Source organism: Chiloscyllium punctatum, chromosome 6 (assembly GCF_047496795.1).
Source record: "Chiloscyllium punctatum isolate Juve2018m chromosome 6, sChiPun1.3, whole genome shotgun sequence".
NCBI lineage: Eukaryota > Metazoa > Chordata > Chondrichthyes > Orectolobiformes > Hemiscylliidae > Chiloscyllium > Chiloscyllium punctatum.
In genome coordinates, this window is record NC_092744.1 from 13483486 (window position 1) to 13502066 (window position 18581).

Consider the following 18581-nt stretch of genomic DNA (forward strand, 5'->3'; position numbering starts at 1 on the left):
ACTGTAGGGATTTTATGATCCTCTATTCGAAGTAGTAATGAAGAGAAATAAAATTGAAATAAAGCATTACCATTATTCTTAATATAAGTAGAAAAATAAAGAAACAAATTTAAAATTTAACATTTCAGTCCTTCCTTGTTTTAAGTGCAAGAATAAAGGAATAGTGGTAAAAGTTAAACAGTTCTTAAGTGCACTCTCTGCAAGTGCTCAGTGTCCTCTGCCTTGTCCCGCTGTACAGGAAACCTCAGGCTTCCTGCTCCTGATGCCACAGATGCCAGAGGACATCTGTCTGCAGGAATAGTGCCAGAACACTGGAGGATAGCAAGTGTTGTCCTCTTGTTCAAGAAAGGGAGTAGAGACAACCCTGGTAATTATAGGCCACTAAGCCTTACTTCGGTTATGGGTAAGTGTTGGAAAAGGTTATAAGAGATAGGATTTATAATCATCGAGAAAAGGATTAAGTTGATTAGGGATAGTCAACACGGTTTTGTGAAGGGTAAGTGGTGCCTCACAAACCTTATCAAGTTCTTTGAGAAGGTGACCAAACAGGTGGATGAGGATGAAGCCATTGATATGATGTATATGGATTTCAGTAAGGTGTTTGATAAGGTTTCCCACGGTAGGCCATTGCACAAAATATGGAGGCTTGGGATTGAGGGTGATTTAGCAGTTTGGATCAGAAAGTGGCTAGCTGAAAGAAGACAGAGGATGTGGTTGATGGGAAGTGCTCATCCTGGAGTTCAGTTACTAGTGGTGTACCGGAAGGATCACTGCTGTTTGTCATTTTTATAAATGACCTGGATGAAGGCATAGAAGGATGGGTTAACAAATTTGCAAATGACACTATGGTCAGTGGAGTTGTGGATGGCACCAAGATATAATGCAGGTTACAGAGGGACATAGTTAAGCTGCAGAGCTGGGCTGAGAGGTGGCAAATGGAGTTTAATGTGGCAAAGTGTGAGGTGTTTCACTCTGGAAGGAGCATCAAGAATAAAGAGTACTGGGCTGATGGTAAGATTCTTGGTAGCGTCGGTGAGCAGTGAGATCTTGGTGTCCATGTACATAGATCCCTAAAAGTTGCCACCCAGGTTGATAGGGTTGTTAAGGCGGCATACGGTGTGTTAGTTATTATTAATAGAGGGTTTGAGTTTCAGAACCATGAGGTCATATGGCAACTGTACAAAACTCTGGTGCAGCCACATTTGGAGCATTGTGTACAATTCTGGTCACCACATTGTAGGAAGGATGTAGAAGCTTTGGAAAGGTTCAGAGGGGATTTACTAGGATGTTGTCTGGTATAGAGAGAAGATCTTATTTGGAAAAGCTGAGGGACTTGAGGCTGTTTTCATTAGAGAGAAGAAGGTTGAGGGAGGAACTTAATTGAGACATAAGATAATCAGAGAGTCAGATAGGATGTATAGTCAGAGCCTTTTTCCTCAGATGGTGAGGGCTAGCACAAGGGCTCATAGCTTTAATTTGAGGGAATGATAGATATAGGACAGACGTCAGAGGTAGTTTGTTTACTCAGAGGGGCGTGGAATGCCCTGTCGGCAACAGTAGTAGACTCGCCAACTTTAAGGGTACTTAAATGGTCATTGGATAAATATATGGATGAAAATGGAATAGTGTAGGATAGGCTCCAGATTGGTTCCACAGGTCGCCGCAACATCGAGGGCCTGTACTGTGCTGTATTGTTCTATGTTCTAATTTCTATCTTTGAGCTCACTCTCACCACACAGGGCCCAGGCCCACTGACGCTTCCCACACTAGGCCTCCAACTGACACTGCTCCGGGCCTACAGATGCTGCCACACTCCTGGCAATGCCACCCCTGCGCCTGCTCTCTCTCCAGAAGGCAAGTTATTAAGGAAGATGGGGAGGAGAGAAAAGAAAACATGGCCAACTTGGAGTGGACTGGCCTACTGTGCTGGAACCATCATCTTGAATAATTGGCTCGCTCTCCTGCCTTGCTGCTGGGTCCCACTCTCTCTCACTGCTGCTGCTTTTAAAAAAAAGGAAAGAAACAAAGCAAAAGAGAAAAAAAGAAACAAAGATAACACATGGAGGTGGACAAGCCCCAGATCAGGGGCTTGAACACGGCACTGCCACTCCGCCACTGCCATTTTGGTTTCCTTGGAAGTGATGACAAGGAAAGCTTTCACTTTCAGGGGAATTCAACAAAATCATGATTGTGAAACACATCCAGAATTGTGTTTTGGATTAAATGTTAAACCAAGACCTTGTGTTACCCTGTCAGATGGAGTGAAAAGATGTCATACCAACTTTTGAACAGCAGGGGAATTCTCTTGGTGTGCAGGCCATCATTTATCCTTGAAATAGATTATAATGTGATTTAGTTGATGCTTGCTACTTCCTATGTTATAGTTACGACAGTTCAAACTTAAGTGACTGATTGTAGAGCATTTGGGATGCTGAGGGCATGAATGGAATTATACAAAGAATTTATTTAGGGCGGCACGGTGGCACAGTGGTTAGCACTGCTGCCTCACAGTGCCAGAGACCCAGGTTCAATTCCCGCCTCAGGCGACTGACTGTGTGGAGTTTGCACGTTCTCCCCGTGTCTGTGTGGGTTTCCTCCGGGTGCTCCGGTTTCCTCCCACGGTCCAAAGATGTGCAGGTCAGGTGAATTGGCCACGCTAAAATTGCCCGTAGTGTTAGTTAAGGGGTAAATGTAGGGGTATGAGTGGGTTGCGCTTCGGCGGGGCGGTGTGGACTTGTTGGGCCGAAGGGCCTGTTTCCACACTGTAAGTAATCTAATCTAAAATCTATTTTATTTTCAAACTACAAAATAACTCATAGGTAATTGTGAAGTTGAACAAAAATCACCCCACAGTCCTTGTGGAAATTAAGTCCCATACCTCCATCGTGCTGTTTGGCCCTATCATGCTAAACGGGGCAGTCTTTGAACTGATCTGCACTGTAGAGCAAAACCAACAGCAGAATCGTATACCAATACAATCTGCAATCTCATGTCCTAACATACTCCTCACTCAACCATTGCCATCAAGCCTCTAGATCAACTACTTCAACTCAATGGAGTGTGCAGGAGGGCATACCAGGAGCAGTGCCAACAACATTCAAGAAGCTTGACAACATCCAGGACAAGTTTAGAGTGGTGCTGGAAAAGCACAACAGATCAGGCAGCATCCAAGGAGCAGGAAAATCAACGTTTCAGGCAAAAGCTCTTCATCCCAAGAATGAGTTAATTCCTGATGAAGGGCTTTTGCCTGAAACATCGGTTTTCCTGTTCCTCGGATGCTGCCTGACATGCAATGTATTTCCAGCACTACTCTGATCTCCAGCATCTGCAGTACTCACCTCTGCCTACCATCCAGGACATCAACAGCCTGTTTGACTGGCACCACATCCACAAGCATCCTCTCTCTCTCTCCACCACTGACACTCAGTAGCAGACAATCACCAAAGATCCTTAGACAGCACTTTCCAATCGCACAACCATATCTATCGAGAAGGACAAGGGCAGCAGATACATGGAAACACAACCACCTGCAAGTTCCCCTCCAAGCCAAGCATCATCCTGACTTGGAACTCAATCTCCATTCCTTCACTATCACCTTGGTCAAAATCCTGGAACTCCCTCCTTCAGGGCATTATAGATCAACCCACAGAACATGGATGCAGCAGTTCAAGACGTTAGGTCATTAACACCTTCTCAAGGGCAACTAGGGATGGACAATAAATGCTGGCCCAGCCAGTGACACTAATGTCCCACGAATGAATAAGAAAAGCAGATCTTCACAAGCACAGATCTTCTGAAGCAATCCACTCAGCTGAAAAATTCAGAGTTCCACTGCTCTTTAGTAAAAGTACACCTACTAAATTTCAAGTCATACGACCTAAAAGGAATCAACTCAATCTCACTTGTTCCTGGGAGACAATAATTACGATACATCTTGATCCACTATGCATAATCCCAAGAACACACAGCCTCACTTAGAAAAGGTCCCCTCGGCATCACTTTATGGAGTATTTAAGTTTCCAGTTTGCCTAGTCAGTCCACCAATGTTTGAAACAGTAACTGGTAACTCAGTAACTGAGTTTATCAACTTTGGCATGGTCACATCAAATCGCACTAAAATACTTCTCAAAAGCTACAAATCCACATGTATATCACTGCATATTTACAGTTATTTTTTAAAGTTTCCAGAATCCAGCAACTATTTCCTATTGCATTTAGCAATTTGGTCAGATTAAAAAGGTATAGAAAAAACAAAACCTGGTCACTGTACAATGTATTGCAAAAATGGCTTTTCTTACCCAGTGCTCAAATGGATTTGTAATTAACCTTAGCATCAACAAGTTCAGGATATAAAGGTGAGTTAGTTCAAATGAATGGTATACATTGCAAGTATTTTTCCTACAATCCAAACATTTTCTCCACAAACATTGCAGATACACTGAACCCAGTGATAGAGGAAGTTCAACTGCATCGGATTCAGCAATGAATTCCAAAGTATGCCACATTACTGATACATTGTGAAGTTGAGGAACATAGAGTGTAAGGTGACTTGAATGTATTAAATAATCAGCAAATACCATTATATCTTGTACATGGTTAGTATCATGCAATTTCATTTGCTGAATATTTGGACAGGAGAGCATTTTAAAAGTAAACAAATCAAAACTACAACTCTGGAGTCAGATTATTTATTTATTATGTGAATTTTACAAGAATATAGGCACTCAAGTAAGGAATTGGGAAATAAGTCTAAACTAAATTGCATTAAAGTGAAGTATAAGATTACTTTCTGTGTACCATTTTGGCACAAACAATTGTTCTGCAATTCTGGAGAAGGAGGATCTTTTCCACTTCATTAAGACTAGTTAAATTTTGTATTAATTTTCTTGCACTTGACTTTAGTAATTGAATAATGTCAACATGATGTTCACAATACTACACCAATTAAACAAACTGGAAGTAATGAAAAATAATTCAAATAGAAACAGAGAAAGAGAAAACAAATTAACACTTCCAGAATTCCTTACAAAAATTAAAAGGTGATCGAGATATTTCAATCAATTTTACAAAATATCAAATGTTATGAAGACCGTTAATCATACAATTATTGGTGACTATTTTTTACTTTGTTGGTTAGAATACCTTTTTGGGCAACTATTGGGAACATGTTGACTACTGAACAGTTCCAATAATATGAAAATTAAAGAGATGTAGGTACATTTGAACCCAAGTTTCCCTTATTTTCTTGGTTCAACCTTTACAGCTGCTGAAAACTGCCTCCAAGTACAATGGACCTTTAGGCATAACGAAAAGAAATAAATCATTTATAATCACAAACAGCAGTCAACATTCAAATGAAGGTAGAGGCCATTCCACTGTAAAGTGTCCATCTTCCAAGTTTGCTTTTAACCAAACAATCTGAATAATATGCGTGACTCACTGCAAGAATACCTTTACCCCTTTAGGACATTTCAACTGTTCACTTCATCCATTAAATCTCCAAACATGTGGAGCACAGAATAAGACACTTCCTTTATTGTGGCCAACTCTTTCAACTGTCAGAAAAGAGTAACATGTATAATGTAGCCACATGGCACCTGCTGTATAATGTGCTTGCTCCCTACTCATACAATGGAACAAATTAGTGCTGAGCGCGCTTGGGTCCTACGTCTGGTCTCTTAATTGCCAAGATACTAAAAGATTCATGGGATACTGGGAAAGGGAAAAGATAGAAGAAATTGCCTCAGAAACCAGGAAATGAATGTTCTAAATGTTAGGGCGAGCATAACAAAAACAAAATGTGCATTGTTCAGCCCAATGTTCTTTTTGGAAGTTGTGGGAAAATACCCAAGTTAGGTATCCAAATTGTAATACTGAAAATAAAATGTCCAGGAATAATGTTCTGACTTACATGTCACAAGGACATGGCAAAGATGTTATTTGATACAATGCATCTTAATGCTAGCTTTGTTGGGAACAGAACTGGTACACGACTTTTAACTTAGCAAATCTAACGCTGGCACCAGAGAAATTGGACATGGCGGTGAGTGTGAAGTCTTTTGTAACTGATCTCTCAATCATTAGCAATAACCTGGCTCATGTATATTCGAAAAAAAAACAATGTATTGTTTCAGTGTCATCAGAATGTGCTTCAATAAGTTATTTTCGATGAATGGTCTAACGAATTATTGATTGTGCTACAATATTCAGAGCTGTACGTTAGTGATAATCTTTTTCACCTCTTTCTCACCCTCATCATGGTAATCAGTGTCAATGATGGCAACACAATCACTCAGTTGTGATCAGTAAGGTTGCCCATTCAGTGCCTTTTTGTAGGCTGTACAATGAACGGGGCAGACAAAAACTCAAATTGATTGTACACAGGAACGTGGCAGCTGCCAACTGGAGAAGAAACCTCCTTCTCGGTTTGGCACTGATTTCAGCCTGACCCTAAGAGATACAAGGAGACCCCTGTAGGAAGTATTTTTGTCACAGTTTGTCTACCCTCCCGACCCTTCGATATACTTTTCTCACTCCTAGTTAATTTTAGCTGCTTTGTAGGATCAATTATTCCAGTCTTTTCTGCATTTCATTCTTCTGCTGTTTCCTAACTATGCCACCTGCTGCCATAATCCCCAAAATAGGCCCCTTTTTCACCTAAGGCAACATTAATTTAATCAAAAAATTAAGCATTTGTGTGTAACCATCTGGAGTTCAGATCTTACTGATGGGCAATGATCAATATAAAGCACTTTTCGGTGTGGCTTCACAGCTCCAGCTAATAATACCTTACAATTTGATAGTAGTCATGAAGGTTGCTGATTTCCAATGTCAAAGTACCTCAGTAACAGCAAACAAAGACTATCACCAACTTTCATTCTTCAAACTGCTTCCAATAACCAAGATCATGTTGTACACAGAACAGCAACCGGTTCCTCCATTAGTCCAAGAACACATGACACCCCCAATTGCCCAAAATTCATTTGTCTCAATCTGACACAGGGAATGCCAATGGTTGCCAGTCTCTCCTCATTTCCCTATTTTATATTGCGGACTATCCTTCGGCAGTGATTTGTCTTCATTTCACCAAGCGCTTGCTCCAACTTGCGAATTAGGTGCAACAAGGTGGCAGGGTCAGTCTGAAGGATATTGGCATTCCGCTGTCCATTCTGTTCCAGGTGTAATTTCAGAGTTAGGAGTGGTTTGATCTGTTGCCTTAAGGCACGGCTGGCCAACTGACAGAAGAAACAAAGCAAAAAATGTTTGGTATCATCTTGGCATCACAACAGTTACATTAAACCAGCCAACAGAAATATGAGTGCTTGCATTTACAGTTTCATGATGTTTAATTCATTTATAGTATAGAGGAACCTAGATTATCCAGCATTCGATTATCCGGAATTCGATTAACCGAATGAAATACTCCCCTCCAGTGTCCTTCAGATAATCTAGGTTTCTCTGTACTGTAATACATGTCTAATAAGAAACCACCAGACAGGTTTTCAAAGAACAAAATCGAGCTTAACAAACTTTGTTGCCTTTTTTGTGGTCATTGTACATAAAGTAGATAACAGAACTGGATGTGGTAAGTTACTTTGAAGCCTGGAAAGCATTTGCAAATTATACAGAATCTCTACAGCGTGGTAACAGGCCCTTCAGCCCAACGAGTCCACAATGATCCTCCGAAGAGTAACCCACTCAGACCCTATTGTTCCACATTTACCCCTGATTAATGCACCAAAACTAATCATCCCTCTACACTATGGGAAATTTGTCTTGGCCAATTCACCTAACCTGCACATCTTTGGATTGTGGGAGGAAACCGGAGCACCCAGAGGAAACCCACATAAACACAGGGAGAATGTGCAAACTCCACGCAATCGCCAGAGGCTGGAATCAACCTGGATCCCTGGCGCTGAGAGGCAGCAGTGCTAACCACTGAGCCACCGTACCACAAAGGTTCAATATAAGAGGTATCTAAAGGACTACAGTCGAAGTTTTACACTAGATTCTGGAGTTAGAAACACAAGTAATTAAAAGAAAACATGAGAGGTTAACCAGGGCCATGGATTTAAATAGTCCATGGAACTGCGCCCGAATTTCTATTCCCCATTTTTGTAGATGACCTGAACGGAGAAGCCATTTCAAATCCTTGACAACATAAAACTTTGGCACAGCAGCAAACTATGACACTTATTAATTTGCAGAGAAACGTTTGCTCAGTTGTGAAATTAGGTGAACCAACTGCAAAAAGAACACTGATTAACCCCAGCTTCTCCTTCAGTGTTAGCTTTCTGTCTCAAAGTATATTCATCAGTCAGCCGAACATTAACAGCTTAACTGGAGTCAATGTAGCACATTTCTGCGCTACAAGACTAATTAAGCTTGTGCCCTTGCTACACTTATTTTCATGTCACAGAGTAAGAACTCATAGCCTTTCAAGGTTGAATGCATTAATCCCCTTAACAAGTACCTGGTTTTGTCATTATCAGAGCAAAGGTAAAAAAAGACTTATTGTCTGGAAAGAAAAGCTAAGTGTTCTAGGCTGTGCTATTTTTAATTTGCAATGTTTCAGAAAGAGAAGCAGTAATATTTTGCCAAATATGTTCTTTATATTCAGTGTTCTGTAACAGTGTGTTATTGGCTTTGTGACTGTACAATCTTTTTTGACTATTTTAGACAATGTATTAATGTTTTATACACGCTATGTTTTAAAGTAGTGCCTACTTGTTAACTTTGTGTTGATTTTAAATCGTGTAGTTTTCAGACAATTCGTGACTTCACGATATAAAAATTTATAAATGAAAAGGGTAACACTTTCCCTGCACTAGCAACCAATTCAACACTCCACAGAAGATGCCCTGTACAAACTAACTGATTTAATGAGGAGCTTTCAGCAATTAAACAAAACAAAGCTAATGAATTTGGAGTATCAATCAGAACATGCAGCAGAAAAATCCTCTCATTCAGAAGTCTTAAGTCACAAATATACAGTGCAGGACACCACTCATGCCATCAGCTTTTAGCTTAGCACCAATCTCCTGCCTTTCCCCATTACCACCCAACTATTTCTATTTAAGCAATCATCCAGTTCTCTCCTGAATGCTACACAATAGAATGGACCTCCACCAAACTTCATGGCACTTCCATTCCGCACTTTGCATTTGCTTCTTTTGCAAAACACTAAACCCTAAAGCCTTTCCCTCTGGTACGCGACATAGACTATAATGAAGAGGACGATCTCATGAGTAATTGGCATCAAATGGTACCTATCAGGTGACAGTGGGAGATAAGACCAGTCAATGACTATCACCCTTTGAAGCCAATTTGAGATTGATTACATAGTCCTTAAATCATGTGGAAATTAGACCAGTTATAGTGTAATAACATCATTGATCATACTGTATTGTGGTTTGTAAGAGATAAACAAGTACCAGCTTTCAGTAACTGAACAGCATGCAAGACCACGGTAGCTCAGTGGTTAGCATTGCTGCCTCGGAGCACCAGGGACCCGGGTTCGATTCCAGCCTTGGGCGACTGTCTGTATGGAGTTTGCACATTCACCCCGTGTCTGCATGGGTTTCCTCCAGCTGTTTCAGTTTCCTCCCACAATCCAAAGATGTGCAGGTTAGGTGAATTGGCCATGCTAAATTGCCCATAGTGTTCAGGGATGAGTAGGTTAAGTAACATTAGTTAGGGATAAATATAGGATAATAGGGTAGGGGAATGGGTCTGGATGGGTTCCTCTTCAGAGGGTCGGAGTGGACTTGTTGGGCTGAAGGATTCTATGGATCAGAGTCTGCTGCCTGACAGTAAGCAGAAGACCAAGCAAGGTGATGTTACAGAGAGAGAACGAGTGTTGTCTGTGCTCTAAGCCAAATTGTGAAGCAAGATCTATGTTTGGACCATGAAGCTGCCATCTATCTTTGTTTATTAATATCGTTATAACTCAATACAGGATTCCTGGAGTGTCTTCTACTCTCTAAATGATCACATTTTCATAGCTTTAAACCCTTCTGTTGAGTGTATGAATAGAGGTTTTGCCAAATCTAAGAAAACATTTGATACAAGATTTATTGCATTTTTGTTTACAATTAAATTTCACTGCAAATGAGATACATTTACAATAATGCATATAATATTATTTAAAACTGCTGGGTTGAGGTGATTGTAAAGTCTTTACCTGAACATCAAGTCTCCATTCTAAGTTGTGGTAATGTGGGAGGTCTGGAGTCAGTTCATTCAAGATACTCCGAATCTCTTTCCTATTATCCAGGTAAAATTGAAGTAGCAATTTATTTAGGTCTTCAGGAAAACCCAAAACAAGCACAGAGTCCTGGAAATCCACCTCGGAAATCTAATCATAAAGTTAAGATTTGTGATTACACATTGCATTTAAATTCACAAAAATGATATAGGGAACTCCTGATTAACTAATACAATCCAATATAGGAGCGTAATTTTAAAGATTTGACAAGCAAACAATTCCTGTACTTATGTCTGCATACAGCTATTTTATATCACCCTACATTGTGTGCTGACTTGCCAATGGACTCCAGAACAGAAACATGGCCACAACGCAGGGACTGCCTGTAATTGCCTTCGCCCACCTAGATGTGATCACTTAAAAATGGACCCTGGCTTAATTCTTGGTCGGCATTAGTATGCAAGGATGAGACAGTTCAGACATGGAACCACATCATCAGGATTGAATTCCCATTCAGGCCAATGTTCAAAATATTTTGTACATCTGCCGATGTGAGGGCAATGCTGAGCTGTAAATGGGGTGGGGGAAGAGAGGGGAAATGAGGGAACTGGTGAAGTCCACATTGATGCTCTGGGGTTGAAGGGTTCCGAGGCAGAAGATGAGGCGTTCTTCCTCCAGGCGTCAGGTGGTGAGAGAGTGGCAATGGAGGAAGCCCAGGACCTGCATGTACTCGGCAGAGTGGGAGGGGGAAGTTGAAATGTTCGGCCACAGGGCAATGGGATTGGTTGGTGCAGGTGTCCCAGAGACATTCTCTAAAGTGGTCTGCGAGAAGACGTCCAGTCTCTCCATCGTACAGGAGACCACAACAGATACAATAAATGACATATGTTGAAGTGCAAGTGAGACTTTGATGGATGTGGAAGGCTCCTTTGGGGCCTTGGATGGAGGTGAGGGGGGTTGGGGTGTAGTGGGTGTAGGTTTTGCAATTCCTACGGTAGCAGGGGAAAGTGGGTTGTTGGGGACGTGGACCTGACCAGGTGGTTGCGAAGGGAATGGTCTTTGCAGAAAGCAGATAGGAGTGGGGAGGAAAATATATCCCTGGTGATGGGATCCACTGGCAGAAACGTTGGCGGAATATGTGATTTATGTGGAGGTTGGTGGGGTGGAAGGTGAGGACCCGAGGGGGGGGTTCTGTCCTTTGTGCAGAGAGTGCAGCCCGGTAGGTGCAGAGAGTGCAGCCCGGTAGGACAGTGGTGACTTGACCTTTACATTAAAGTTTGCCATTTCACCATACAACAATTTTACTCCTTACACCGCCCTTTACTGATGAATTAATCTGCAAGACTGTAACCCATTGGTATAAAATTGCGCCTGATTTTCTTGTTTAATTCCTAATTTGTGGATTAAACACTGTTGCTGGATTAACTTTATCCTTTAGATATAAAAGGTTAAAATAAACTGCTACTGCTTCCTGTTGACAGCAGGAAGTTATCCAGTTGGCCCATCAAGCAAGCTCTGCTTTCATGATGGCCAGAGTATCACAATTCAACATTACCCCAATTCCTGCCACCTCTGCCCTCTACCATCCACCCCTCCATAGCCATGGAATCACCTGGAACAGGTGAAAGAAACAACAGGGTAGGGAGACTTGGGGGTGCTGAAGATTCCAGAAAAATTCTCTTCAATTCCTTTGTTGAGCAATAACTAGTCCAGGACACTGAATCAAAGCTAATCCCACAGGAACAGGTATATAAATAAATTAATTTTACCATCATTTTGGCGCTCTCGGTAAGCAAGTACATCAAACCCTCCACTCCATGTTGTACAGTTTCAGTGCTCACATTCAGCTTCCCTATGACAAAAAAGTTCAATTATATAACTGCTATGTGGATAAGCATTGGATTTTAAACAGATAAGTTACAGCCTCACTATATACTTTTGTAATTCATCTTAGGCAATATACTGTCATACAGTGGGACCAAAAGGAGAAGTGAGGTATGGGATTTCCCCTTAATTATGCCAAAGCAGCTGTCCTGTTAGATATATCTGTAAGCACAGCAAGTGGAGGACTAGAGTTGGGAGATCCCTGAATGCAAAATAGCTACTGTATTGCCCTAGACAATGAAATGCCGTACGGAATGAAATTAACACATCGCATGGTAGAACATGAATATTGCTATAAAGAGAAAGAAAGAAAGCCAGTGAAGATTCCATCTTGGACTGATCAGGACAAAAGGCAAGAATGGCAAATCAACTCTGATTGGCTGAGGCATTAGCTTCGAGGAAGCAACAGGAAAATGTGCACCCTTTTCTCCTGTAGTACAAAGTACTGCATTTGCTTGAAATTGGTTGTCTTGCATTCAGCCTGATCAGTGCAAGATGAACAACTATGCATTTTTTAATAGCAATATAAAAGATGTCTTAAAAATCCTCTCCCTCCCTTTATCACTTTGCAAGGAAACAATCTCCTTGTTCTTGAAACGGTTAAAAGTGGATAAATCCCCAGGACCTGATCAGGTGTACCCAAGAACTCTGTGGGAAGCTAGAGAAGTGGTTGCTGGGCCTCTTGCTGAGATATTTGTAGCATCGATAGTCACAGGTGAGGTACCGGAAGACTGGAGATTGGCAAACGTGGTGCCACTGTTTAAGAAGGGCAGTAAAGACAAGCCAGGGAACTATAGACTGGTGAGCCTGATCTCAGTGGTAGGCAAGTTGTTGGAGGAAATCCTGAGGGACAGGATGTACATGTATTTGGAAAGGCAAGGACTGATTCGGGATAGTCAACATGGCTTTGTGCGTGGGAAATCACGTCTCACAAACTTGATTGAGTTTTTTGAAGAAGTAACAAAGAATATTGATGAGGGCAGAGTAGTAGATGTGATCTATATGGACTTCAGAAAGGCGTCTGACAAGGTTCCCCATGGGAGACTGATTAGTAAGGTAAGATCCCATGGAATACAGGGAGAACTAGCCATTTGGATACAGAACTGGCTCAAAGATAGAAGACAGAGGGTGGTGGTGGAGGGTTGTTTTTCAGACTGGAGGCCTGTGACCAGTGGAGTGCCACAAGGATCGGTGCTAGGCCCTCTACTTTTTGTCATTAACATAAATGATTTGGATGCGAGCATAAGAGGTACAGTTAGTCAGTTTGCAGATGACACCAAAATTGGAGGTGTAGTGGACAACGAAGAGGGTTACCTCCATAAGACATAGGAGCAGAAGTAAGGCCATTTGGCCCATCGAGTTCCACTCCGCCATTCAATCATGGCTGATGGACACTTCAACTCCACTTACCCGCATTCTCCCCATAGCCCTTAATTCCCCGAGACAACAAGAATCTATCAATCTCTGCCTTGAAGACATCTAGTGCCCCGGCCTCCACTGCACTCTGCGGCAATGAATTCCACAGGCCCACCACTCTCTGGCTGAAGAAATGTCTCCGCATTTCTGTTCTGAATTTACCCCCTCTAATTCTAAGGCTCAGATTACAACAGGATCTGGACCAGATGGGCCAATGGACTGAGAAGCAGCAGATGGAGTTTAATTCAGATAAATGCGAGGTGCTGCATTTTGGGAAAGCAAATCTTAGCAGGACTTATACATTTAGTGGTAAGGTCCTAGGGAGTGTTGCTGAATAAGGAGACCTTGGAGTGCAGGTTCATAGCTCCTTGAAAGTGGAGTTGCAGGTAGATAGGATAGTGAAGAAGGCGTTTGTTATGCTTTCCTTTACTGGTCAGAGTATTGAGTACAGGAATTGGGAGGTCATGTTGTGGCTGTACAGGACATTGGTTAGGCCACTGTTGGAATATTGCGTGCAATTCTGGTCTCCTTCCTATTGGAAAGATGTTGTGAAACTTGAATGGGTTCAGAAAAGATTTACAAGGATGTTGCCAGGGTTGGAGGATCTGAGCTACAGGGAGAGGCTGAAGAGCTTGGGGTTGTTTTCCCTGGAGCGTTGGAGGCTGAGGGGTGACCTTATAGAGGTTTACAAAATTATGAGGGGCATGGATAAGATAAATAGACAAAGTCTTTTCCCTGGGGTCGGGGAGTCCAGAACTAGAAGGCATAGGTTTAGGGTGAGGGGGGAAAGATATAAGAGAGACCTAAGGGGCAACTTTTTCACGCAGAGGGTGGTATGTGTATGGAATGAGCTGCCAGAGGATGTGGTGGAGGCTGGTACAACTGCAACATTTAAGAGGCATTTGGATGGGTGTATGAATAGGAAGGGTTTGGAGGGATGTGGGCCAGGTGCTGGCAGGTGAGACTAGATCAGGTTGGGATATCTGGTCAGCATGGACGGGTTAGACCAAAGGGTCTGTGTCCATGCTGTACATCTCTATGACTCTATTATCACAGCCAACATCACACTTACAAAACCAAGTCTGTGAATATCACACTAGATTTCTGGACAGCTGCTCATCGGTCACCCCATAACCACTCTACTGTCTGAATACAATAAACGCTATATATTGTAATTCAACTTATTATAAGGCAAAACTAAAACAGTATGCAAACCACAAAATGGCAGGGATGTGGCAATATTATTGGACAATCAATTCCCAACTTCTCAAGACAGATCCTGAAAATACCCTGCTTGAACAAATGAATCTTTGAATTGAGTGTAAAAAATGAAATTATTCCCATCAATAAAACAACGCATATTTTGTGATTTCCTATTCACTGTTGCCGTGCAAAACCCAAAGTACTAGAGACACTGTGAACCTCAAAGCAACAAAGGGATCATGGGGTTCATGTCCATAGTTCCCCAAAGATGGCAGGACAGGTTAATAGGGAAGTTGAGGCGACATATGGAACGTTTGCTTTCATGGCATGGCTGATATAAAAGCAGGGAGGTCACGGTAGAGCTATACAGAACTTATACTGGCTATATAGCTCTTTATTTTCCTCAGAATGTAGATTGTGGGTACTGGAATTGTAATATTAGCAAATTGTGCTCAGCATTAAAGAACACAACTGCCTTTATTAGAATCACAAATTAAAAGCCACTCATAATTACATACTCGCTGCTCCTTCAAATATTTTGGGACTTGAGCCTTTCTTCAGAAATTCCACAGCAATTCGGCAGAATTCTCCTACAACTGAAACCAAAAAAGAAAACTTTTATCATACAAATGAATACGCATTGCACTAGCAAGACCTTAAAATAAAAATTCCTCTACTTCACAACTTTATCTTATTGCTTATTTTTCCCAGTTTGATTACCATATATACTCGTGTAAAAGTTGAATTATTTTGACTATTTTTAAAGTTTCAATTTATGGGGTCGAATAATACAAGGGCACTAGTTTTGAGGGGCTGAAATTCACGCTGCAGTTCAAAGTTCCATATTAAGCAGAAGTCTATTTGATCGCTCAACTAATCCCAGGTAAAGAAGAAAAACATAAATGAATTATGGTAAGTAAATTTTACTTATACATACAGTAATAAAATTTAACATGTTAAAGAATCATTGAAATCCTGCAAAGTCACTGTTCAACATCGTCATTCCTTGGTATCATGGCACACTTAAAATGAAACAGTTATTAAATTCTGAATGTGTAAGCATCTTGAACTTTCCCACTGAATTCGTTTCCGTCCTATATACTCTCATATGTAATGAACCTTAGCAGTATCCACAAATTTGTCAAAGAATTAAAGATATATGTCGCGAATACATCTCACTTTTATTCAGATATAATGGCACAATTAAAATTATTAACTTTTAACAATATTAACTTTTGGATGTACAGTATAGTGAACAAAGTGCGATAAGTACCGGCCCGAATTAATGAATGAATCAAAACCTGCTGCAGTAAACCAAATGGACTACTGGTAAGTAGAGTTATAAATGAATGCATAGAGACATAATATAGTAAACAAAGAGCAATGAGTAGAGTTTGGCATGAATGAATGAATGTGATTTTGTTAAAGTAGCTTAATAGAAACATGCGGTTTCCTTTGAAAGAGGGTTATAATGCAATTCAGTATGGTCGACTTTTACACAGGATATATGGAAAACAATTTTTTTGCCAAAAATAAGGGGTTGACTTTTCCAGGAAATCGACTTCTACATGAGTATATATGGTAATTTACACCACATTGATTGACTGATATTGCATTGGTTTATAATTAACTGTAGAACGTCTGAAGACAAACTTCCCTGTCATCTGCCAAACAATAAACTCCTAACACCAAACATCACATTCTCATGACATGAGCAGAAACTCTGTTTCAGAAGGCAGGCCAGAGTCAACTCGGTTGGTGGATGGTCAGGAGTCACATATAGATCAAACTAGGTAAGAACGCCAGGGTGAGGGCCCTCTTGTGGCGCAGTGCCAGTGTCACTACCCCTGGACCAGGAGGCTCCAGAGTTATGTAATAACATGCCTGAATAGGTTGTTTAGAAAAATAGGTTAAATTAAAAATAAAAGAACACCAGGGTTTTCTTCTCAAAAAAGTGAAATTTTCAGGTTTGACCATAATTTACAATCCCCTTTCCAACTCAAGAGAACATGAGAACTGCAGATGTTGAGTTGAAAAGTGTAGTGCTAGAAAAGCACAGCTGGTCAGACAGCATCCGAGGAGCAGCAGAGTCGATGTTTTGGGCAAAACCCCATCCAATCCAATCAAGCCTACTTACCCATCTATCTCTAACCTACTGCACATACCTAAAGATACCTCAATTCCCCATCCTTACACAACCCACACCTCCCCCAGTCCTCGCACAACTCCCATTCATCACACAACCACTCCCTGCACCCTCACAAACCCAAAACCCAGCTCTCTCACAATCCCCACCCACCCCCCATTTCCAACACACCCTCAACCTATCACAACCTATCACAACCCCCACCTCACCATTCCTAACCCTGTCACACCACCCACCCAGACCTCCTCCCAGTGTTAAAGCCCCCTTGCCACATCTACACCACCTTTTACACACCACACCTACACTACTGTCTCCCTCCCACAATCTCTACTCTACAGTGGCCAGTCGCCCCAGGTATTGGGGGGAGGCGGGGGCAGGGGGAGAGAAAGAGAGGCGGAATAGAGACCTCCCCGGGGGGACCCTCCGGGGGACCGGGGGGTCGGGGGACCCGGGGGTGGGGGGGACCCTCCCCAGGGGGACTGGGGGTGGGGGTGGGGGGACTGGGGGTGGGGGTGGGGGGACCCTCCCCAGGGGGACTGGGGGTGGGGGTGGGGGGACTGGGGGTGGGGGTGGGGGGACCCTCCCCAGGGGGACTGGGGGTGGGGGTGGGGGTGGGGGGACTGGGGGTGGGGGTGGGGGTGGGGGGACTGGGGGTGGGGGTGGGGGTGGGGGGACCCTCCCCAGGGGGACTGGGGGTGGGGGTGGGGGGACCCTCCCCAGGGACCCCCTCTCTCTTTCCCTCAGTCCCAGCTTGCACTCACTCACCCGGAGAGTCCACCTGAGATAAGAAGCCCAGGTGCTCCTTGTGCTCCTCCGACAAAACCAGCAGCATCTTCCCTCAGTCCGGGACCTCGGGCAAACAGAGAGAGAAGAGAGGAGCAGAAAACACAGCGAACACTTCCCATAGGAGACCCGGAAACCCACACCCCACCGAGTCCGTGTTAAACAAGGCGTCGCGACTAAGGTTCCGGCGGTCCAAGCCTCCACTGAGAGCGCCATCCAATGGCCAAACGCAGAGGCGCACCCTCTCCTGGGTCAAGTCCGTCCATTCCTTCCCCCCAACAACAGTTCACTATCAAGTGAGCGAGTGCTTCAACTTGAGTCACTTTTTGTTTTATATGTTAACATTGATTTGCAATCAGAAAAATGCTTATTGTTAACCTATTATGCCATTCACATAAGCTACCACTACCTCTCTGTGATTCTGGGACTGTGACCATCATAATTATTATTGGTGCAGAAAGAGGCCATTGTGTCTGCATTAGCTCTCCAATGAGCACTGTGATTAATTGTCATTCTCCTGCCTTTTTCCCAATGCCCATGTAGTTTGTTCTTATTCAAATGATCCTCTTAATGCTTTCCCTATCCAAACCCCTGATCATCAAATCACACCTTAGTCTTGGCAGGTTTGTCACCCTCCAGCACTGGTCCAGAGCCTCATTGAATTGGAGATTATCATTTACCCCACTGTTAATCTTTGGCAGAATATTGGGGGGGGGGGGGGTCCATAAGACCATAAGACCATAAGACATAGGAGTGGAAGTAAGACTATTCGGCCCATCGAGTCAACTCCACCATTCAATCATAGCTGATGGACACTTCAACTCCACTTACCCACATTCTCCCCGTAGCCCTTAATTCCCCGAGACAACAAGAATCTATCAATCTCTGCCTTGAAGACATTTAGTGTCCCGGTCTCCACTGCACTCTGCGGCAATGAATTCC

At 42.6% G+C, this 18581-nt stretch overlaps 1 protein-coding gene across 1 annotated transcript; it reads right to left on the minus strand.

Annotated features, from left to right (window-relative positions):
• Positions 1–4674: 4674 nt before the first annotated feature.
• On the minus strand, positions 4675–17800 carry commd2 (COMM domain containing 2). Its single transcript, XM_072572032.1, has 5 exons — positions 17622–17800; positions 15229–15306; positions 11977–12059; positions 10184–10357; positions 4675–7235 (listed from the first exon to the last, which is right to left on the minus strand). Exons 1-5 carry the CDS (start codon positions 17686–17688, stop codon positions 7038–7040), a joined length of 600 nt encoding a protein of 199 aa, XP_072428133.1. The 5' UTR covers positions 17689–17800; the 3' UTR covers positions 4675–7037.
• Between the last annotated feature and the right edge of the window lie 781 nt (positions 17801–18581).